General features: G+C 37.9%; 2 protein-coding genes across 8 annotated transcripts in view; one reads left to right on the forward strand and one right to left on the reverse strand.

Annotated features, from left to right (window-relative positions):
- Window positions 1-13,619, reverse strand: part of Appl (amyloid-beta-like protein) — a 171,885-nt gene extending 158,266 nt beyond the window's left edge. For all 7 annotated transcript variants that reach the window (XM_065237607.1, XM_065237612.1, XM_065237610.1 and 4 more), the window contains exon 1: window positions 13,499-13,619. In XM_065237607.1, coding sequence (XP_065093679.1) covers window positions 13,499-13,525 — 27 coding nt within the window. In that variant the 5' untranslated portion in view covers window positions 13,526-13,619. The remainder of the gene's footprint in view (window positions 1-13,498) is intronic.
- LOC135714278 (leucine-rich repeat-containing protein 7) lies at window positions 12,536-13,483 on the forward strand. The gene has a single exon (XM_065237613.1). The coding sequence runs from the start codon at window positions 12,536-12,538 to the stop codon at window positions 13,457-13,459; it is 924 nt and encodes a 307-aa protein (XP_065093685.1). The 3' UTR covers window positions 13,460-13,483.
- Window positions 13,620-25,146: the final 11,527 nt, after the last annotated feature.

Consider the following 25,146-nt stretch of genomic DNA (forward strand, 5'->3'; position numbering starts at 1 on the left):
ATCGCAGGCAAGAGGAAGTTTCGTGATTTGGCGAAGGATTTCGTTGTGCAAAATTACGTGGGTGTGTGGTGTAGGTTGAGTGGTGATGAAAGTTGTAAATATTTCCAGAAGAATTTCGATGCGGGAAATTTTGTGCGTAATTTTCGCAGTACACATTTCGCGTTGGCCAAGGAAAGGGTTTTTTTTAAGGAGGGTGAGGAAGTGGAAGCAAAATCGAAGAAAATGGAAAAAACGTCCGTGGCTATTAATGAACAAATCATTGTCGATTCATTGAGGAATATGCCTTTGTCTTCGATTGACTGGCCCGAAATGCGTGCGATTCTTGACACGCTAGCTAGTGCGTTAGGTACCAGTTTTTCATCGGGGAAAACCAAGAAATACATTAACATCGATGCTGAGAAAATTCAGAAAAACATTCCACATGAGATGAGAGGAAAGTTAATTTCACTGAAGATCGACTCTGCATCGCGATTAACGTGCAATTTGAGAATGAAGACCAAATCGTCATAAGAACCCTTGGTAAGATATATATTTTTGTTCAACCGTAGTGCCTCAACAAATTGAATGGTGTTGTGCTAGTGGTCACCACTATTTCATCGCTGTTTTTCAATTGATTGAAGGAAAGCGCAGAAAAAGCGGTGAGCAGATAGTATCACCCTTAATTTATTCATCATTTCAATCTAAGGTGCGGTTCCATTGCAGCATACCTCACTTCACTTCGGCAAACCCCCAAAAATCAGTCTTCCGACAGCGCCATACATACAGCTTTTTTAATTAAATTTCTGGGCAAATCATTTCTTACCTTTACATATTTTGGATATCACTGTTTGTCTTCATTATTTTTTAAGCGTATAACGGAAACTTTTCCAATATTCCGAAGTAGTGTTTTACCATACAACCTTGTTTCTAAGAGCATTCGTTCTCAAGCTATGTACTCTTATAGCAACTGATGTTCTGAAAACCTCGAAAAGTTGAACTGAAATTCGCTGAGATAAACTCTATTTTTTTCCTTCCATCTAATATAAACTCTAACCAAGGGCAACATTTTATTAAATTTTGATACTCTGATACCCTTTAGCCCACTCGCAAATAAAATAAACGTAACATTTCCCTAACCACCCTTCATTAGGACAAACCTGTAAGATAATGAAGAAATGACCCCAGTTCGAATGCTTTACCGTTTTTTCCCTCAAATTCGATACATTTTTTACGCTAGAGATTTCTAGGTTGCTAATACAACAGGCTGAAAATTTTCATAAATTATATTTAGCAAATCCATGACTAACCAAGGGTGCTTAAAAATATAGATTATGCTCAATCGATTATAATTTCTGACTATTTTCCAGAAATTTGAACCCATTTGGTTGCAATCTCATATTTACTGCTCTTTGATTTTTATAAGGAAATTATTACGAGAAAATTTGAGAAAGTTCTATAAAAAAGTCGACATATCTAAATCTTAAGTTTAGATACTCAACAAATCTCACACTAGCTAATCAATCTTCGAAAAATTTCTTTCATTTGTCACATCTACTTGCATCGCACATCATCTTTTTGCAGGAAATCTTCAGAATTGTCATCAATCTTCTTTCTATCTACTCAGCGTGCACGTAGCTAGCTACAGCAAAACACAATATTTTCTGCATCGTAGATAGAGTCGTCCCCCTCGCAAAAAGTAGTCACCAAATTTTACATAAGCAAAGATAGTAGGCATACCCGTATATCATTTTTGGAAAAAGGCTAAAACGAAGAAAATAAAACAAAATCTTTTTTTTTCCCTTGTAATTGCCATATAAACCTCGAAGGGCTATTGTAGTATGAAATTACAAACAAATTACAACTCAAACGCAAAAGAATAATCTGGACGGACCTGCTTTGGTGGAGGTGGAGCAAAATCTGTAAAATCATTGCAGGGGTTTCTTTCCAAACTCTTCTATGGCCACTAGAGGCCCTACGGGAACCAACTCCGGGACAATCCATCGGATGATCACAAAATTATGATAAACAGTCTCCTGCTGTAAAATTAAATTCCTGCTATAAATTCATGAATTTAGATACCCATATTGCAGGGGTTTCTTCTCAAACACTTTTATGGCCACTAGAGGTCATACGGGAATCTACTCCGGAATGGCCATCCCGGAGACAATCCATCGGATGATCACAAAATTATGATAAACAGTCTCCTGCTGTAAATTTATGAATTTTGATACCCATATTGTAGGGGTTTCTTCCAAAACACTTCTATGGCCACTAGAGGCCCTACGGGAACCTGCGCCGGAATGGCCGTTCCGGGGAGAAACCTTAAACTGGTCCTCAAGTAAGCTGAAATTGTTTCTTGAAGGAGATTCTACTTTGATATCGATTCCTTCGAAAATCTAGCGAAAGGCAAGAAAATGCTTAGTTCTGGAACATTATACAAGAAATCCGGATTTATGGGAACCAGACTAGCTTGGTAGGTAGAAAGAAGTCGATGTCATTTTTGTACGTAAAAAGTATTAACCAGAGACTTCAAATATTAAAAATTAGATCGATTGGTTTGAAAACAGCCGAGTTATAGCGGTGAATATAACATATGTATTTCCTACCGCGTTAATCGGGAGACTCGTACAGCATAGCTCACCATTGGAAAAGAGAAATGAAAACAAAATACGCAGCGTACTCCCGGTCATTCTGCAGCTTCAACTTTCCATATGCACGATAAGCGGGAGAATGAATGAATTGAAAAATCGGCTTCCACCGAGCTGCTGCGGCAAACACCACACAAGCAATTAACAAAAGGCAGAACGACTGCGCCATTTTGCCAGTCAAACCGACGTGCTTGCTTCGCACATTGAATGCAGAAAACGTACGCGATCACGCAGTCACAGTCGATATGCGATCCCCTTTCAAGCCCTGATCAGGACACAATTTGGAACCGTTTAAGCACTGTGGAGCGAAAATTTCAAATTTTGCATCAGTCTACTGGTCATAATAAGCCGGTACAAGTCACGTCAATCGAGATAACTAATCATACATTAAGCTCGATTCAGCTTTTAGAAGTTTTCATTTCAGTTAGGGACTACATGTTAGTTACAGTTAGTTAGTTAATTATATTAATTTATTTGTACAGGCTATTTGTACAGTTAGTTAATTATGGCGAGCGTAAAAAGCTGGATATGGACAAATGTGCTGTGAATAGAAGGAACCCCAAATCGAAGTGCTTGTCACCCGTTATCATACTTAGCAAAACATAAATTTCAATATTAAATCCAAGGGGATGCACTTCAATCAATAAACAAATGCAGTAAAAGCAGCGTAATGTCAGTTCATGAACTGTATCAATGCTGATTTTGTCCTATTTGATAAGTATTATTACACCATATTTTTGACATGATTGAAGTGCATCCACTTTGATGTGTGATTAAAATTATGTGTTTGCTGTGTAAAGGCGCCCAGAACTCCCACCCAGAAATCGGTAGTGTTTATATTACCCCCAATCGGTGCTGGGAAAGGTTTGGTAATCCAACACTATAACTAAAAGACTTTTTTGATAATCTTATAAAACATCAGCGGTTTAGGTTGAAAAATATTAAAGTAATTAAGGTAAACTGGCCTAAAATTAAAGGTGATAAAGTCTGTTTTAAAATACTGAAGGATTCAGGGATGCTTATTTGTTTGTCATAATATTGTTTTACCAAATACTGTGCATAACTAAGCCATCGCTATTGAGAAATCAAAGTTAGCCCCCATGATGAACAAAAGAACTTGCAATTCCTAATAGCACAGCAGTCACAGACATGCTGCTTAAGCAAAATGAAAATAACATGGTTTTAAGCATGAACATGAACATAATGCTCCAGTATTGCAAGATCAGCAGTAATTAAACAGGTAACACAACAGATGATTGGTGGGACTAGCATACATACAATATGTAAAAATTTGTGATCTCAAACTTTATAATTGGCAACAACAGCGCCGGTCACGTCCGAATGCAGGTCAAATCAAGGGGCAAGACAGCTCCTAATCATGAGTAATTTCAGAGTTGGTTTTGAGGCACCTCGAGTAACTCACATTGCTCAGTGAAGAAGATCACTGTCATTTGCTTTCTAACTTTTCGCATCACAGCAACATATGGAGGTGCGAAGCAAAACATTAACGAAAAACGGGAGCTTCCGGCCTGTAACTCCAGGTGAGTATGATTGCGATTCTGCACTTTTGGTACTCAAATTTCCTTCGGTTTCCAGCTCCCGGGATCTCGATTGAGTCCCCGTTCACCCATTCTCCTATTTGGCGACTACATGCAAGCTGGTTTGCAGTGGCGCTTAACCGATAGCGGCACACCATTCATTGACCCACGCTATCGCATATGCCGGGGGCTTGCTGTGTTCTTTTGGACGGATTTAATTTACACGGGTTTACTCAAGAAAACACTTTTCCGAACCGAAATGGACGTTTGCTAGATCTTGTCCTGGCAAATGATTCCGCATTACCGAGCTCTTCTACTTCTTTGCCAGTCAATCCATTGATCGATCTAGATGCCAACCATCCCGCTCTCGTCGTGTCATTCAGGCTACCTACATCAATTGTTTATACGCCGTCATCTGAGTGCTACTCTCTGAACTTTCGCCGAGCTAATTACGTTGCATGGAACAATGTACTTGCGGACATTGATTTGCAATTTCTCGAATCGACTGCTAGTGTCAATCATCCGTGGATTTTTTCAGTCCTTTGCTGGAAGATGCTATGTTCCAGATTGTCCCAGTACGACGACCCCGCATAATACTTCGAGGTCGAACCCACACATACGCGCACTAAAGCTTCAAAGCTCAGCCACCCTTCGAAAGTACTGCAACTCTCATTGACCGAATTACAAACGAACAATTTCGCAAGTCATCGCTATCGAAAATACAATCACGACGAAGGCCCCCTTTAGAAGCTTTCCCAGCATTGTTCAAGCCGTTTTCTGGACAAATTCTGAAATTCACATCGTTTCAATATCCGATCTGAGTAATAACTGCGTCTCTTTTCAAATAGATCAATCTACATCTTATCAATCTTTCTTAAATAACTCGGTTATAAAAACGTTTATGGTCGTTATTGTTGTATTAGAGCCTGATTGAAGCTTCTTCCATCAATATGTGTGTCGAAAATATCCGGAAATATCTTAACACGGTCGTGGCGATCCAAAGAGAAAGTCGTTGAAGAGATACGACCTATTGAAAAGTGATGTGAGGATTCTATTTAGTTTACAAACAAAATTGACGCCTAATATGTGAAGGCGGTAAACGGAGTAAGCCGAGGAGTGTACAAACGGACAGTAAAATCTATGAACGTCGAATAAATTTCGAAGTACATTGAGTTACTCTCTGCAAAAAAGCAACTCAGAATAAAGCTGTCTCACCTCTTGGGTCAAACAGGGAATGGCTATAAATGTGTTGACGTGATACTTTGTACTTTCACGATAAAAGCACTGGGATGTTAAATAAAAGGGCTGGGTTTACATCAGGGTTTGTTTTGGTGAACGATAGGGTGAATGCAAGTGACATGTTCATATTAACAAATAAAGCAACGGACGAATCTTGAATGTGTATGGACATAATATTAAACCCATGATGTTCTGCTCAGCAACCAAAAATGGTCGCTGCAAAGCCACCGAGCCCTTTAAAGCACATCACACAAGCAGATACACAATGATCAAGCAATGTGACTATAATGCTTCTTAATATTATGAAGCCTGGGTTTGATCCTACAATTATCTACTCAGTAAGCAAAATTGGTTATGAAAGGTAGCCGAGTCCGTTATATTAAAACACACAACATATGTTCGCACTTATGCTATAACCATTCAAACCCGACGACGGTAACTGCCTTATAAAATACAGCGAGCTAACAATGTAAGAATGAGTTGAGAGCATAATCACTAATGAATCCAGTTAACTAATACCTCCAAGGTCATTATAGACGTGGGAAAAATCCTCTTACCGTCATCCGGCAGGGTATTGTTAGATCGATTCCCGTTTTTACAAGATACTGATTATACCTCTTCACGGTTGTCACACGAAGGGAGCTTTTATTAGTGTGAAATATGAATTACATCTGGATTCAGTTTGGACAGTAATGCGTTCTTTAAATGCATATTAATCACGGATGCGACCTTATCAACTCAGTAACGTTAAGGAGCCATAGATAGAGCCATCTTCTGCTCAGTAATCTAAATCGGTGGGCTCAAGACAACCGGACCCCTTACGCCAAAAAAAATCACTGCGTCCGACGATCAATCCCAGAGACATGAAGCTAAAAAAAAGCCATTAGGATTAGTGAACTTTTCTAAACGAAATCTGGTCAAGTATGAAGCAGTATGTTCGACCACGATTGCGGCATGCATTTTCTCTCTCAATGATGTATCAACAAAAAAAAGTAAGAGGTTGTATCCAAGACTCGACCGTAGATTTGACGTAGGATTACGTGTTCGGTATCAATATTTGGCGACTATGTTAGGGAAACCACTTTTTGCAGGCAATCGGTGATAATTTTGATAACCATTTCAACAGTTGGACATTTGTGTAATTTTCAATAGTAACCTATTGAAAATTGATGAAGTATTGAATTTAGCAGCTTTGAAGAAAAATTACCTATCAATTGGCTTGTTTAGAATTAAAATCCATCCGCTATTGACATAGTTATAAGTGTTCAATACCTGACCACTTTTGGTAACACGGTCGATTTTGTTATTTTTTTTTAATTGCATCCTCAATATGTTGCCAAGAGACGTAATCCTATGTCAAAATGTAAACTTTGCGGGATACGATGTCATAACACTCAAAAGCAATTTTGTGAAATATGAAGTGAAACAAATCCTCGTGCAGATGATTTTGTTTGATTGTATTTATTTGTAAAGTCGCCGGGAAATACCAGCTGGCGAATTGTTTTTTCATGATAACTCCTTACTTGAAAACAGGCAAAAACTCACAAACAGGCTGCTCTTTCATGGTATATAGAGTGCTAATTCAATAATAAATTAATTACCTCAACATTATGCCTATTATTTTGGCTCATACATAAATTCAGCAATCAACTAAATTTTCAAAAGCAACCAAAAATATTCATTAGTACCGTCCCAATGACGCGTTCATCTGTATAAAATTGATAAATAGCAGATTTTTAGCGATGGGCCCAATCTTAGATCTATATGCCAACATTAGAGCCAATTCCCCTACAAAAAAATCTATAATCCATATTAAATTTCCTATGTAAGCGCCGATCGAAACAAACATTTTGACGTCACTACAAGGTTGATTGAGTAAAAAACGGATCGTGCAAAGCGGAATGAAAACTGAGGGAAAAACGGATTAATCATTTTGTCAAGCTTCTGCTTTCATGTTCCATCAGATGTCACTGCTGTTGTTGGCGGTGGCATCGATCGGAAACTACACATAATTTGTTTTCCAATAACTGTTCACAGAGGACAGTGCAGTGCAAAACATGTCTGGTACCTCTATATATGCATTTAGATTAACAACTGAAGTCCCTCCTTCTTTACACATTCTGCACTCAAAATAGCTCACCCCTCTCAGGATTTCCTTCCGAATTGTATGAATGGGGCGGGGCAGAAAGTAGCGTTTGAGCAGAATATGTAAAAAAGGAGGGACTTAGAATGTTAATATAAATGCGGTACCAGACATGTTTTGTACTGTCAGATAGGGTTCACTACCCCATTTCCGGCTTATTAAGCACAACCCGCACTTAGTCTTCCTTAATCTAGCGCAGTTTAGCATCAAACGGCGATTAGACCGAAGTAGTTCTCTACCCTACTCTATTTTGTAATCTATGAAAGGAAATCACAAATTGGGTGTCATAAAAACATGGCAATTGAGAGATTGAGCTCGTGAGAGCTAATTTTCTCACAAATTTGAATATTTTTTGGCTTTCTGAGGATTGGTAGTAAAGCAGATAAAACTGTATGAAGAAAAATCATTTATATTAAACAGTATTTTCCGGGAAAACAAATGATTGTCCCTGACTAATAAATTTAACTTGTCGTTCACTTTTTTACCTGAATATGCACCTAAAGCGAATTATTTCCACTTCTTTCAAATTCTATACATATGTGGATTTTTATCACTTCCTACCAGCGGAACAGCTCCGTCTCTGGAAAATGGCCGGACGATATGATTAATCTCACCAATACAATCAGGCCTACAATTCCACACATTCTATAGACAGGTTGAGCGGGTTGCGGAAATTGATGACCTTGACAAATGTCCAAATAATACTCTTTAACAATTTTGTGCTGGTCCTGAAAAGGACCGTTTAGTCGTGATGGTTGAGTAATGCTGAGCTATTAGGGTGTTCAACACGGATGAGGCTGGTGATCTGTTAATTGTTTGGAGTAAGGTTGACGCACTAGGCATTGATGACCCACAGCTTCTCACGAGGAAACTGATTTCGATCGCGGTGCGGCTTCTTCTTCCTTCTATGGATGCTCGCTGCTTTCAGGATGCCTTTCGTGGTGTACAGGATAACGATGTTCAACGCCACACGCCTAAAGCACTGCTGCTACTGATGCCGCTGCTGCTGCGGACACCGTCGACCACACACCACCACACACGGTGATTAAATGAGTACCGTTTAGTGAGGCAGGATCGAATTCGATTTTTAAATCTGTGTTAGGGAATGCGCTGTTTGCAGGTAATCGGTGATAATTTTTATCACCATTGCAACAGGTGGACATTGTGTATTTTTCAATAGTGACTTATTGAAAATTAATAAAGTGTTCATTGTAGTAATTTGCCAGCTAAATTTCCAATCGTTTGGCTTGCTTAGAATTAAAATCCATCTGCTATTGACAGAGTTCTATGTATGTAATCAACACCTGACCTCTTTTCGTAATGCGGTGGAATTTGATTTTCTGAAATTGGACCCCCAATATGTTGCCGAAAGACGTAATCCTACGTAAAAAAAAATACTCTTTACCAAATTTATGATTGTCCTGAAAAGGACCGTTTTCTCGTGATGGTTGAGTAATGCTGATCTATTAGGGTGTTCAACACGGATAAGGCTGGCGAGCTGTATGTTATATGGAACTCACAAACAGGCTGCTTTTTCATGGTTTACACAGTGTGATATTCAATAATCAATTAATTATCTCAACATTTAGTGGCAGACCATTCAAAAATGTTGGTAAGATACACAAATTCTATAATTCATATTAATTTCCTATGCCGATCGAAACAAACATTATGACGCCACTACAAGGGTGACTGAGTAAACGAATCGTGCGAATCGAAATGAAAACCTAGTGAAAAACGAATTGCACCAATACATTCAGGCCTACAATTCCACACCTTCTATAGACCAGATTGAGCATTTATAGTTAGCTGCTTGCGGGAACTGACATCCGATTGATAACCTTTACAATATCCAAAACATACTCAAAAAATTTGTGGTGGTCCTGAAAAGGACCGTTTAGTCGTGATGGTTGAGTAATGCTGAGCTATTAGGGTGAGGCTGGCGAGCTGTTAATTGTTTGGAGCAAGGTTGACACGCTTGGCATAGATGACCCACAGCTACTCACGAGGAAACTGATTTCGATCAAGCGGCTTCTTCCTCCTTCTATGGGTGCTCATGTGGGCTCTGCAGCTCACTGCTTGCAGGCTGCCTTTCGTGGGGTAACGCCACACGCTAATCACTGCTGCTGCTGCTGCTGCTGCTGACGTTGACGACCGGACACCACCACACACGGTGATTGAATGAGCACCGTTCAGTGAGACAGGATCGAATTCGATTTTTAAATCTGTGTTAGGGAATGCGCTGTTTGCAGGTAATCGGTGATAATTTTGATCACCATTGCAACAGTTGGACATTTGTGTATTTTTCAATAGTGACCTATTGAAAATTAATAAAGTGTTCAATTTAGTAGATTGGTAGATAAATTCCCAATTCTTTGGCTTGTTTAGAATTAAAATTCATCTGCTATTGACAGTGGTATATGTGGTCAAAACCTGACCAATTTTCGTCCCGCGGTCGATTTTGGTTTTTTTGAAATTGCACCCCCAATATGTTGCCGAAAGACGTAATCCTACGTCAAAAAAGTTTCTATTGGCTTGCTTATACCTCAGTGATCGCCAGCTGATGGTAACTGTTGGTGATTGTCAGTCTGTCAGTCCAGTTACGTCAAGGATACCTCCCGTTGATTTTCCTGCTGTACTTTAACGACGTAAAGCTGGTCCTCGAAGGTCCTCGATTATCGTATGCAGATGATCTTATTATTTATATCCGGATCCGTTCTATTAATGACTGTCACTGGCTTCAATTTTAGCTCGACGTGTTTGCTATCTGGTGCAATGTGAACCGAATTATTCACCTTCTCTCACATGAATGTCATCCGATCATGTTCAATTATTTACTTCAGGCTTTTCAACTCTCAGCCGTGTTAACCATGTTAAAGGTCTGGGAGTAATTTTTCTGGATTCTCAGTTAACGTATAAGCAACACATCTCGTATATTGTCGATAAGGCGTCAAAAACTTTGGGATACATTTTGAGGGTTGCAAAAGATGTTTTTTTCTGATATCTATTGCCTCAAATTGCAATACTGTTCCCTAGCACGGTCCAACCCAGATTATAACAACGGCGCTGAACGAATTGAGTCCATTCAACGTTGTTTTCTTCGTTTGCTCTGCGAAAACTGCCTTGGAGAGACTATTTCCGCCAACCCAGCTACGAAAGTCAACATCAACTTATTGAAATAGAGCCTCTACGTATTCGGAGAAAGACTTCTCGAACCTTGCTCATCGCAGATAGTTTACAGGACAGAATTGATTGCCGAGCACTGCGAATAACACAATGTTAAGAATGCCTCATTATCGCATTAACTACTATAGAGCTATAGACAACCTACAGCATTTGGTTAATCGAGTTTATTCAGTATTCAACATTATTTTTTTTTAAATCTTTATTTAAGAGATTTTTAGCCATAGACTAGTTCATCTCTGTATTCGACTTCAATGTGACACGAGAAAAACTACGCCCGTGGTTTTTTCCGTTTTTTTCTTCTGATGTTGTAAACCGTTGAATAACCAGACCATATATTTTGTGTATTTTATTAAGCTTGACTGTATTTTCAATACTCAGACTGTTGATGTAACTAAATATATATAAGAATCATCACAAATGATGAACAGCAGCAACCGAGCAATAGATCACGCACAATCGAGGCTGTTCCATCAGCTAGTAAAATGGAATCACTAATAACTATGGTAAATTTATTAAAATATGCTTCAACTGGAGCGAACTTACCAAATTGATCCATGATCGATGTCCAATGGTATGGATTTATACACTAAACATTCAAATTGCTCCAACTTATATAAAATGTATACCCCACGTACACGGATTTCGGTTTGGCACAATTTTTAACTTTTCTTCCATATAATTTTAATGTTTGTTTGGCTGGCACTTTGATCACCAATCACGATCATTCACTCCACAAAGCCAAGAGCCAAACCCAAACAATGCATGATCGAACGGTATTTATTCTTTCTCGCGTTAGTAAAAGTCTGGCTCATCACACCAACAGCACGACCGATCGAGGTCATATAGGATAAGGAAGTGTGTGAACATAATTATAGCAAAATTTTAATGACAAAATTATTAAAAAAAAAAACTTATTCAAACAGATTCAACTATCGTGCACGAGACATGGAACTAAAAAAATCCTATTACAAAAGCACAACCGAAAATCAGCAAAAAACTAGTCAGCCGAAGCCAACAAAAAACATGTCACGGCAAAACGACGATGCACATCCTCTCTCGACCGAACTACATAACCGCAAAATGATAATTACGAGATTTTGAATAAATACTTTGTTCATTGTTTGTACCATTTTAAAATGTTTATCCCAATTTTTTTGAATCATCTTCATTTTGCTAGTTCTTATGTTCGCCATGGATTTGATTTCTCAATCTCGATTCATTTTTTTATTATGTTTCCCGGTAGTAACGTCAAATCATGCCGCCATTATTGTGCACAAAACACTGGATACAATTTCAAGCATTTTTTAGCAGCGGCTAAACATGAGAAAGCCAACTCTTCCCATAAAACTCATGTGAGCGGCAAGAGGAGTACACCATATGTCACTAAGTAGATATTAAAATATCGTTTTTTATGATTAATGAACCTTCTACGCATCATTCTTCTTTGCTACCAGAGCTGTTCGTTGGAAATTTGGAATGTTATCGTTTCTGGCAATGTCACAACATCTGCTAACGGTCCAGCAAAAGCTGGTGGAGTGGGCATGTTCCATATGGCGTGTGCATGCAATTGACATTTTACCGACGACCCCAAGGGCCCAAAAAAGTGAACGCAAGCGTAATTAAAAATAAATCGTCGTATGGTGGAAATGGCGAATAGATTCATTATGAGAACAAAAACGGACGAAGATTATAAAAATGTGACTAAGAGTTAAAGCTGATGCAGAATGCTTTTTACTCTGTGAATAACCTATTCATCAAAGTAATCGGCTAAACTTCCCAACAAGACAATAATTCAGTTGAAAATGGCATCAAAATTATTGTCGTTCCTAGAAGGTCTCATTCGTTCGCAGTATGTGTGCTACCTCGTGGATAAATGCGTTGAGGAAAATGGCAGAAAATTAAATCTCGCACGGTTCCGGATAAAGACAGTCCCGTCGACACTGGCGTCGTGTACGTTTCTCTCGAAATTGTCCCTCGATGGCAATTTCTTCTCATCGGCATCAATCATTGGTCTTCAATCGTTGAAGTTTCTCCGCTACCTAACGCTGAACGACAACGAATTAAGTCAATTCCCGGAGGAGCTGTGTCAGCTAAAGTTTGTCGAATTTCTAAACATTGGAGGCAATCCGATAGACCGTTTGCCTGAAGCTATCGGCAAATTGAAAAACCTAATTACTCTCTGGTGTAATGATATGCTGTTGAAGAATCTACCGGAGACGATTGGAACGCTACGGAAACTGAAAACATTCGGTGCTCGAAATAATCAACTGACGGCTTTACCGGAGTCCTTCGGCAAACTCAGACGATTAAAGTGGCTTTCGCTGGGGAATAATTGCATCTCCGCCGTACCCGAGACCTTCGAAGAGCTTGTGAATTTAACCCATTTGAACATGGCAGAAAATCGATTCAATGAACTGCCTGCAGCAATTTCACTGCTAAAACGGTTGAAGTTTTGCTCATTTGCGGAAAATTGCATCGAAAATGTTACGAACAACGCATTGGAAGAGCTCAGCTACATTCAAACTTTGTTGCTGCATGGAAATCCAGTGATGACCGATAAATTGTCTACAGCAAAGATAAATGAAACGATTTTTGAACTGGACATTTTGAACGAAAATATTCAGCAGGATTGGAATACTAGCCTACCGAATAGTGAACTGAATCTTCTCGACACAAGCGATGAGGAAATGGTTGAAGATTTGTACGAGTTTGAGCTATCCGAATAAACTAGATTTTGCATAGCAGCGTAACCAGGTGCGACTTACCTTTTTACAATAGTCCAGTAAATCCATCTTATCCCGTAAACACGTTGAGGCGGGCACTTTGATGCTCAAATCCGTCGACCATCTGCCTTCCTCTGAGAGATACTGCGGGTGATATGTCTGACCGGCTTCGCACAACACTGATATTTGAGGTTCCCATCGCGGAGAGGCAGCCTGTAAAGAGAGAGAATGGTAATTCAATTACTAACAACTGATTGACCAGATTGTATTTTACAGGCGACAATAAATTTGAAAGATTTAACTGTTCGTTTCCCTAGATCCAACCAGAATGCAAACTGAACCCGAAGCCATCGGAAGTTTCCGTTGAATTTTAATTATACAATTCCCTCGGGTTGTCGTCCTAATTTGAAAGTGCTTTTTGTCGGACGCATAAATATCTGATCCCCCTTTTAACACAATTCTCACGCCTCTCATCAAAATTTCATTAGCACAACTTTTCAGGCCAGACCCTGTCTATTCCTATTTCCATTCACGATTAGAATAATTTATTCCTCTATAAACTGGGTTATTAATTAACATTCGACTATATTTACATGACTCAGTTCTTTTGCTGCTAGAAGTTATGTGAAAACTTTGACAGATCACATTACATTCCAAATTGTTTGTGGAACGATCCAGCAAAGTTTTCACTTGAATTCAACCAGGATACTGTGTTCCCATAGGGTGGAATCACTTTGGAAAATTGACTGAAACTATTTGGCAGCCAATATCAGAACAATTCATTCGTAGCTTTCACAGTTTGCCACTTGCTATAATAACAAGCCAGGAACAATATTGCACCTGGCACTTCATCGATCATTCCATATTATTAACACTTTGAGATGATTGCTTCCTTGCGTAGGTGTTTCCAAATTGGCGGAAGGCTCCGAACATTTGCTTTTTCAGAACCATCAAAGTTCACGCACACCGCCATGCCAAGGAACGCGTACGGCTGTGTGGCGAGAGTAGGACTTTGCATGAAGGTTTTGGCAGAAAAACGATAAATCATCTTTGGTGGTGGTGAAAGTCAAATATGCGCTCTGACGGCATACGAGAAGTCATAAATCATTCAATCGACGACGGATTGATATTTTTCTAACAAGATTCTTGGAAACGCTGCCCCGGTGCAGGGTGGCAAAAGAATTGGAAAGCTAATGGGTTGCATGATTGGAAATAAATCAATCAGTTGCTTTGGGTTGTGAGATGAACGGCTGCACTGCTGAATAAATTACACGCAGCAGACGCAGCTCTTCCCGTGGTTTTTCAAGTGATATTCATTTTAAAAATTGGCATTTATAGTTAAATATACCACATCCAAATCTCAATTTTAGATGGTCGAGGAATCTCATACTAGTGAATCAATCTACGAAAAAACTTTGTTCATATCTTGCATCTAAACCCATACTCGCATCGCTCTTCACCTTTTTGCATGAAACCTTCAAAATCATACTCAATCGTCTTTCTATCTATTAAGCATGAGTGCATCTTACAACAGCAAAGCATACATTTTCTTGCATCTTAGATAGAGTCGCCCTACTCAAAGGACTCCATATAAAGGGGTGACCAAAATTGCCAAAAAAGCAATGTTTGATTTTCATATATTTATGAGAGTTTTCTTGAAGTTTACTTTCCATATTTTCATTATCCATTAATGAAATTTCATAAAAAAAATTAATTATAATGATATATGTCTCCAAAATTAACTATTTCAGGAATGCAAATTAGAAGCCGTTAAAAAAAGTGATCTAATGAAACACTAGAAGCTTGTGTTTAAATGAATACTATATTACAGGAGACAAACTTAGGTCAAAATCTTGAAAGACAACAAATCCCGAGCAGAATGAAAAATAGCCATTTTTTATAATTTGGATACCTTACGATAATCTGCTTCTAAACTGTAGTTTTAATAACACAAATCCAATATGTGTACATGCTTTAAATTTTATATTGAAAACGTTTCAAATTGGTGGGTCACGAACAAACATAGTTTGTATGGCTTTGGAGTAATCTCGATTCAAAGGTATGATGAGATGATTTTTCAACTGAAAAACTGAAAAAAACCTGTACTCACTCAATTGATTATAGTTCATAAACCATACATCCAAATCCTTCAATTTTCTGAACAAATCTTTTAGATGGTTATTATAATAACAGAAAAAAATGTGAAGTCAATATATTGAAAAACAATAAAAGCTGAGCGTTACGAAAATACCCATTTTAGGATAATTTGGGTACCTTCCGATAATCTGCATCTATACTGTAATTTCAATAACACGAATCAAATGTGTGTACATTTATTGAATTCTACACTAAAACCTTCAAATTGGTTGAACAAGGACACAAATAACTTATTTGGCTGCGAATTAATCTTTATTCAAAGATATTATTTTCAAAAATATCAAAAACCCAGGGTTGTAGCCCAGAGGGTTCCGAGCACTTTAGATCAAAATCCAAAAAGGCATTTTCTTAGATTTTCGAAATGGTCACCATCTGGGCAAAGTTTGATTGAAATCGATGACATTGGCCACAACTCTGTATACGCTTGAGTTGGAATGAACCGTAAACATATTTGGTCATAGTTCACATTTTTCCGACCTTAAGATATCATTTATAGTTATTAAATTTTAAAATCAGCTTTTACCAATCCTTTTCTCGTAATTTTTGTCGGTAGTAAACACTTCAACTAAGAGAACCTCAAAACTTCCTTTTGGTTTGTTTTTTCCGTCGATCTTGTTTTCCATGCTGAGCACCAATGCTACCGACGTGCCAGGAAGGCAGCTCTCACACCTGGACTCTACCTATCGACCCATCAACTCATGAACCGGGGACCAACGGCTTTACTTCCCATCCGAAGGAAGGCGTGATCAGTAGACTGATGCAAAATTTGACTTTTTCGCTCCACAGTGCTTAAATGGTTTCAAATCGGGTCCTGATTAGCCTCCCAAAGTTACAACTCATTTAGTTAGAAACAGACTTCGCACAAGCCATTTGAAGTTTACATGTAAATTACTATGGGAAATCTCAACTTTTTGTTCATTGCCTTCTAGTCTTTTTCCATATTGAGCTGCGAAACAGTTCGATAGCCATTCTTATAGAAAATTTTCTCAGCTACAACTTTGCTGAAGATCGTTTCTATGTAAAACGAGACAGGAAAAAGTTATTAATTATTTAAGAGATTGGTAAACTTATGACATGATCAAGCAGCTGCTCTGTAGGCAACACTGTATTTTGCAGTGTGACATAGTAGCCATGATTTTTGTGTCCTATTCAACGCCCCAGAAACACCAATGTTGCCTGCTGAGCAGTTGATTGAGCATGATCATAAGACATCAGTGCATTGAACCATTGATAACTTTCGATCCTTGCATTTAATCAAAAAGTGGTCTTCAGCAAAGTTGTAGCTGGAAAAATTTCCTACAAGTACAGTTGAAAGTTTCTGAAGCAGACCGATATGGTGAATTATTAGATAGAAATGAACAAAAAATTTGGTTTTACCATAGTAATTCCCATACAAACTTCAAATGGTTTGTGCCATCTCAGTTTCTCACCAAATGGGTTCAAATTTTGAGAGGTTAGTCAGGATCCGATTTGGAATCGTTTAAGTACTGTGGAGCGAAAATTTCAAATTTTGCATCACTCTAGTGATCAGAGATGTTATGCCTCAGAACATCCCGGCGGCGCCGACTGGGATTGAACCCAGGCCTGCTGGGGTGAGAGGTAATCACGCTTACCACTACACCACCGGCGCCGTTACCTCAAAACTTCAAGACTCTACGAGTTGTAGTTTCTAAGATGTCGGATGTCAAAGTAAAAAAAAGATGTGATTTTTGCCGCAAAATCACGCTGCCGTCCAATAAAGTTTTTAACCATTTTTTTCCAAAATAACTACTACACATCATAGGAAAAGTTATTTTAAAAGCTATTCAAAAATAAAAAATAAACATCTTGAAATTTGATTTAAAAAAATGAAAAAAATATATAATATATAATATATAACTTTTATTTTGTAATAAATTATTTGAAAACTCTCAATCGAATTAACTTTACAGAGACAAGGATTGTGGTTTTTTATACAAAACTTCGTAGAACTATAGTCAAAAGGTACAACACAATAAACACTTTATCTTCCGCTATCCAGTAAGCCACATCCATCAGAAAGGGATCCGCTTCCAGTGGTTTAATTGTAAGGCTGTATTGCCAATGGGGGGCAAAGCGCTTGCATTGCAGCAATGGACGCAATCACACACTGATCATGAAACGGTTGCTTTCCAAAGTCGAAGACGCATCGACCGAAAGAACTGCTGATGAAGAACAATGAGGAGAACCACACAACGGTTGCTGCCGAGTAAACAGAAGATCGCGTGCCACCCATCGAGAGTGGCATGCTTCTGTCGTCTGCCAAGTGAACACTGTGAAAAATTATATAAATGAACATAACATTTTTTAAATAACGAAATTTTTTATCTCTGTTGGTCAAGTTTGGAGTGTGCCCTAACAAGTACTGAAAAATATACCTGCCCGAGCTCACCTCATTGAAAAACAAAGCGATTTGAAAATTTTCGGTCCCTGTGAGAGATTCCAAACCGATCAAGCAGGCTCAGGCGAACAACAATTTTCATCGATTGCGACTTTTAGAATTATATCTGGCTGGTATTATCAAAATATGTTGTTGCAAAACATTTTTTCAATATTTCAGTACCTTAAAAAAAGCTTGAGTTTTTACAAAAAAAAAAAAAAATCAAAATATTTTTGAACTATGTTACATCTAGCCACAATAATATGAAGTTCGCTGTTTGATGACAATAGTAGCTACTTGCGCATCTGTTTAATTTTAATGTAAATACCTGCGTTATGACATTAACGAGAAATTCGTTAAAAATACATTATTTAATTGAAATTGTTACACTATGCCTTATTGTATTTCTTAATTACAAAATATCTGTTAAATTAAATAAACATCTTTCCTGAAAAAAATATAAACGAATAGAAGTTTCAATTCAATCAATATGAAAGTTCTTAAAGATTCCCTGGAATCATTATATATATGAAAGGATCTTGTGTAGATGCATGTCACATTTTTTCAAAAACTTCAAAATAATTACTCTAAAAAATTATCATCGTTTGGTAAAATTTTGACCCTTATTTCAAAAGCTGCTTCACTAAATTATAATTTCAAGACACTGTCAGCCTTGTTAATATAATCAAGTCTTACCATTGTGATGAAGTTTTCCTTGTGTTGAAGCCTTAAAGCCAATGAAAATGCCTGATTTTTAACGAAAGCTGTTGAAAGTTCGGTAAAAATTACAGGAGTCGGTAATCATTTCTAGGTGCGTTCCGTCTTCTTTGTTCCGATCCACGTAGGATGATCCACGTAAGACGGCAAGTTAGCCGTGTCACGCCAAGGCAGATGAAGAAGCGCGTAGCGAACAAACTTTCTCTGTACACACTCAAATCTGGCTATCCAGCATGCTTGGTATGGGCACCAGACGACAGCGCTATACTCTAAGATTGAACGTACTAACGAACAATACAGCGCCCGCAGGTAAAGCGGATAGCGAAAGTCTTCAGATATTTTGAACATAAATCCAAGCTGCCTGTTAGCTTTAGTCAGGATGTCATTGTAGTGCGGTTTGAAGGTCAACTCACAGTCGAGTGTAACTCCCAAATCTTTGACCTGGCTAATCCTATCTAATGGTTGTCCGGAAATGGAATAATCAAATATCATCGGGTTTTGTTTGTGGTGAAAGGATATCACTTTGCACTTGTTGATGCTGAGCGTCAAGAAATTACGGGAGCACCAACTCTACATACGATCCACAATCAGCTGCAACTCCTCAAAATCAGCGATGCAATTGATAACCACATACATTTTGACATCTTCATCGTAGAATAACCGGCATACAGGTGGCAGTAGACACGAAAACTCGTTGACGAAAATCGAAAACAGAAGAGGTCCCAGATTACTTCCTTGGGGAACGCCGAAAACGTTCGTGAACACTTCAGAACGAGAAGTTTTAATCTTAACGCAAAACGAACGGTTCGTAAGGTAAGATATGAAGCACGAGATGAAGGATCCAGACACTCCGAGTTTCTTAAGCTTGCTCAAAAGAATGTTGAGGTCTACTCGGTCAAATGCAGCCTTGAGATCAGTGTAAACCGCGTCAACAGTTAGACAATACACAGTTCAAAAAAGTGGTGTAAATGTTTTGTTCAATCTGATGCACATAAATGGAGCGTCGCATATCACATAAGTTTACATTATAAATCGTTTAAGATTCTGAGACATCTTAAGAAATGTTACAAATATTGTATACAACACCATCTAGCGTCAGGAAAGGTCGTTAGCAAGCCTTTGATTACAGCCCAGGGCAATTATTACTCAAAAATAAATCAAGTTTAATTCATTTATTACAAGCAGGGAAAAAGTTTGGCATGTTGACAAAATTTGTAGACACCCATTGGAAAATGATAATAATTTAAATAATTTTAAAACAAGTTTGGCTTCATGATTTATGAAGCTTTGAAGTACCCTCCTAAAGTTTTTAAGATACATTAGCTGCCTGTGGTCTGAAAGTCGTGTATCTGAGAAAATACAATATATTTGCTGATAGTCACTGCATTGATCACTGTACAACAAATCAAGTTAGTTCAACGAAAAACTCTGCCTCAGGTATGCTTTCCCAAGTAACATTGAAAGTTTTAGAGAGGTTATAAAGCATTCTACAAATCTAAATCATGTTCTACAGAACCCACATAAAACCAAAATTGTTGCTTGGGTTACGTGATCTACCTTAGGAAAATCCCTGTAACCCAGCAGTTCTCAAAGTGTTGAGTATTTCCTAAAGCTCGCGACCTACCGACCTTAAAAACTCCAAAATGGTTTTATAACGACAACAAAAGTTTAAACGCACAACCTAAGTCAAATCAAAATTATAATGGCATTCAAACAGATCACGAAAAATGACCATTAAACGCTGAATACCCTAAACATAATCTTGAAAGCGTTGGTATAGCTTTTAAAACGTCAAACACCAAAAATGACCTCCCAAACAAGCCTCCAACTACCAAAATGGCTTTGACATAAAATGGTATTACAATCTCTAAAACACCTACCAGCGCTAATAATACTATTTAAAACAACAACTCTCATTGAAACGTTCCATTTTTTTTCCTTGTCGGGTATTTTTATCACTGCGACCATTTTTCTGATCTATTGTGATATATTCCCCATTTTTTTTTTTCTTTAGCTATATCAAGATGCCGTATCACTATTATTAGGAGTGATCGCCATCGTTTGACTAATAGCATTATCCCAGCCCGGCATTATACTTCGAATAAAGTGCACTGCCGTACTTGGAGTTGTTCTCCAAATGTCAAAGGGTTCTATCAGCCCCTTGTCGAATAACTTGCGCCTTTTATTGAAAATTGCCAGACAGTGGCATAGCAAATGTTCCGAGTCTTCCTTTTCTATGCCACAGAAGCGACATACATCATCTTGAAGTTTTCCAATCAGCTTCAGGTGATAACGGCTCGGACAATGACCTGTTATAAGACCTGCATATATACTTAGATCTTTCTTAGAAGGTGCCAGGATTTTGTGGGTCACAGAAATGTTTGGATTAATAAATCGCTTCGACTGCCTAGCATTAGAAGTGTTCTTCCAGTTTTCCTCCACTTTTGAAGATTCCCACGCTTTTAGCTCCATTCTAAGATATGCAGCCGATAAGCCACAAAAGGGCTCTGGCCCGATGAACTTATGAGAAGATCCGAGTCTTGCTAGTGCATCAGCTCTTTTACTTCCCTCAATCCCGCAATGACCAGGAACCCAATATAAGTTGACTTGATTATGACAAGACAATTTTTGAAGTGATTGAACACACTCCCAGACAAGTTTTGATGTACATGTTGCCGACTTTAGAGCATTTATAGCAGCTTGACTGTTGGACATGATGCATATATTTGAACTTTTATAGTTTCTACGCAAACATATAACGGAACACTCTAAAATTGCTTGGATTTCAGCTTGAAACACAGTTGGCCATCTGCCCATAGGAACCGATATTTCTATCCCTGGGCCAGTTACTCCTGCTCCCACTTGACTGTTCAATCTTGAACCATCTGTATAAAAAACAATCGATCCTGGATGAAGAACCAGGCCACACAAATTGCCATGAATTACGTCCAGGGGCAACTACGTGAAAAAGTCGATTGAAATTGTATCTTTTCTCCCTCCAGTCTTCGTTGTTCCTTACTAGAGAGTACATACTAACAGTTTTTATTATCCTAAGATGCCCTCTAAGGTCTCCTTCAAAGAGTTTCACTGACCTTGTAATCCTTAGAGCACACTTTTCGGCTTCTAATTGTACAAATTGATGCAATGGTAGCATATAAAGCAAAGGATCCCATGCCTTCGATGGTGTATTGGTTTATTGCCTGCTCTAGGTGCATATTCCAATTAAGTTTACTATCGAGGATTACTCCAAGATATTTGACAGCATTAGAAAGTTCCAAAAGTGTGCCTTTCAATCTTATGTTGTCTAATGAAAATTGCTCCCTTCGGGTAAATGGCACGATATTAGTTTTAGAAGGATTTATGTTTAATCCTTCCCTATCACACCACGATGAGACAAAATTTAAAGCAATTTGCATTCTGTTAGCGATAATACAATCATATTTGCCACGTACATCTATGACTATATCATCTGCGAAGCCAATTATTTCGAAGCCTTGGGCTATTAAATTTTTGAGAAGATCATCAACTAGTAAAGACCACACAGCAAAAAAATCTGAATTTTAATTGTGATGTAAATATTCATTCACGTAAACTTGTATTTCATTTCAAGCAAACGGGCAACTTGTAAGCAATGTTGTTTAAAAATATGGGCTTTTGTATACAATATTTGCAACATTTCATGAGAAGTGTCAGAACTTTACACGGTTTATCATGTAAACTTATATGATATGTGACGCTCCTTTTATGTGCATCATATTGAACAGAAATTTACACTACTTTTTCGAACTGTGCACAATAGAAGTGATAACACGCCTCCTTGCGGGCATCATTTGGTTGCTCTTACACTGATGAGTGAGTTTCCAAGGTTTGCTGATATTTCTCTTTTTGATAACATTTCATTGATCCAATTTACAATGCTTTGATCGAAACCACATTTCATCATAGCTGTAGTCATTGAATCGTGAGATGAATTATCGAATGCACCTTCAATGTCAAGGAATGCAGCACGTTCAAATTAGAGAGGGTCTAATATAAGAGAGGAGTGCGCTGGCGGGTTTTGAGCCAACCGAACTGTTTAAGCCAGAGCCAACCGAGCAGCACCTTTCTCTATTGCATATGCAGTGTTGCTAGGAACCACCTAGACATAGGTTGTCAACGCAGTTTGTTTTGAATTCGCTCTTCTAGTTCAAATGATCCTATAAACTAGAAATGATCCTATAAATACCAAAAAACGGTTAAAAATGCAAAAATGGCGACAGTCATTAACCAGCCTACGGCTCAAAATAAATTAATTTCAAAAATATTAAAATTGGCCTACACTTTCTAAACTGGCTTTAAAGTAAGAAAATGGCCTTGAATTAAATCAAAAAATGGCTTGATAACGCCAAAAATGATCCAAAATTATCAACATCACCTCGACTTGACTAACCGACATTGAAAGGCCAAAATGACTATAAAATTGAAAAAAAAAATATGAAGATAATGATATAACAGCCCTGAAAACGTCCAAATAACCATTGCATATTTAATAATAAACTACAGCGAGGAATCCTTATTCCCGGATGTTTTTTTTTTTATCGCTGACAAGGATAGCATATCCGGTCAGTACTCTTACTGCCAAAGCTCAAGCATATAGGAAGCTGGATCACTTAATAAAAAGACCACGTTGTCTGAATTTCTGCGACCCATATTGAGAAACGCTGCTCTAACTTATTACTTTATCATCTAGAAGGATAACGGTTGATGCTTCGAAGGATGTAAATGTTTGACACTTCAACTGGTAAATTGACTGAAACATCCGCCCAACAAATGCCAAAAATGACATTGATATAAGTGCTATTGCTGGTGAAAATGACATAAATAGGTCTAACCAAAATCCATTACCTTACATCTTCGAAACAGCGAGACTCAACTGAGACCACAATACAGGCAATCATCGATAAAAAAAAGCGAAAATTCTACAAAGGAGATTATCTACAACCATCACCGCAGCATCTGAACCCTTGAAACGAGTGTCCGTTCCATATTTTTTTTCAAGATATATTGATCAAGATACTACTATATTTAGTATTCACTAGCAGACATAACCAGTTAAAATCATTGTTGGGATCGACTAAAGACCCACTTAATGTTTTTGGTAAAGCAGGCGTATATAAAATAAGCTGTAATCATTGTAAGCGGAAGTTAATAAGGCCAAAAAGCATGAGGACAAAGGCATAACATATGATTTCAAATCAAAGGTTTCAGAACACATCTTCACAGAGGACCACCAACTATCGAAGGAGGACATTACGATTTGACGAACCGTATCTACACACCATGGAAATTGAATGTTGCAGAGAGCCTCGAGATCAACAAACAACTTTACTCAACAGGTATCAAGGAAACGGACACACATCCTAAGTAACATTGCAAGTTTTATAGTGGTTTTAAAGCATACTACAAGTTTAAAGCATGGTCTACAGAACCCCCATAAAACCAAAATTGCCATATGGATTTTCAAGTTAATACCTAGGACCAGAGTTGGTAACGGTCAGTTTGGTCAGTGACGTTTGATGAAAACCAAAAATTAATTTAGGTACGTTTTGTACCCGTTTTTAGTATTTTTTTGCATAATGTATTGCTTCCAACGATAATCTTTTTTTTTTGTCAAACAATACTAAAACGTGCAGTTTTTAATCCTCTCCGAGTAACCGACAGATCTGAGAGAAAAAGAACGTACTGAGTTTTTTTTTCACGACGTAAATGAAAGAAGACTGTCTTCATACACGCTAACTTGAAAGTACCCATCAATGGTTGAAAAAGACCCATTTTGAAGAAAAGTGGCTTAACTCATTAAATGAGTAAATTTTTTACCCATTAATGAGTATCTGTTACCCAGTAATGAGTAATTGTTAATCATTAATGGGTAACAGATACTCATTAATGGGTAAAATTGTTTAATCATTAATGAGTTAAGCCACTTTTCTTCAAAATGGGTCTTTTTTTACTCATTAATGAGTACTTTCAAGTTAGCGTGTATGGAATTTGTGAGTGAGACGAAGATAGTAATACAATATTTTTCATCACTGACTTTGCTCTCTCTACGTTGATGCAAGACAGCCCTGCCTAGGACACATCAACAGTATGCAGTTGAGTACCTGCTTCTACAGGAGGTCAGATTTAAGTTTACCGAGCTTCTAACTGAAATTGTACCTAGCACAGATAAAAATTCTGAATTTTAATAGTGATGTAAACATTCATTCACGTAAACTTGCATTTCATTTCACGCATCCGAGCAACTTGTAAACAATGTTGTTTACAACAATGGGATTTTGCATACAATATTTACTTCATTGCATGAAATGTTTCAGAACTTTACATGATATACAATATAAACTTATATGATATGTGACGCTCCATTTATGTGCATCATACT

The sequence above is a fragment of the Ochlerotatus camptorhynchus genome, unplaced genomic scaffold (genome assembly GCF_037179485.1).
Source record: "Ochlerotatus camptorhynchus isolate MF236.1 unplaced genomic scaffold, CSIRO-AGI_Acam_v1.1 ptg000634l, whole genome shotgun sequence".
In the NCBI taxonomy this organism is placed as follows: domain Eukaryota; kingdom Metazoa; phylum Arthropoda; class Insecta; order Diptera; family Culicidae; genus Ochlerotatus; species Ochlerotatus camptorhynchus.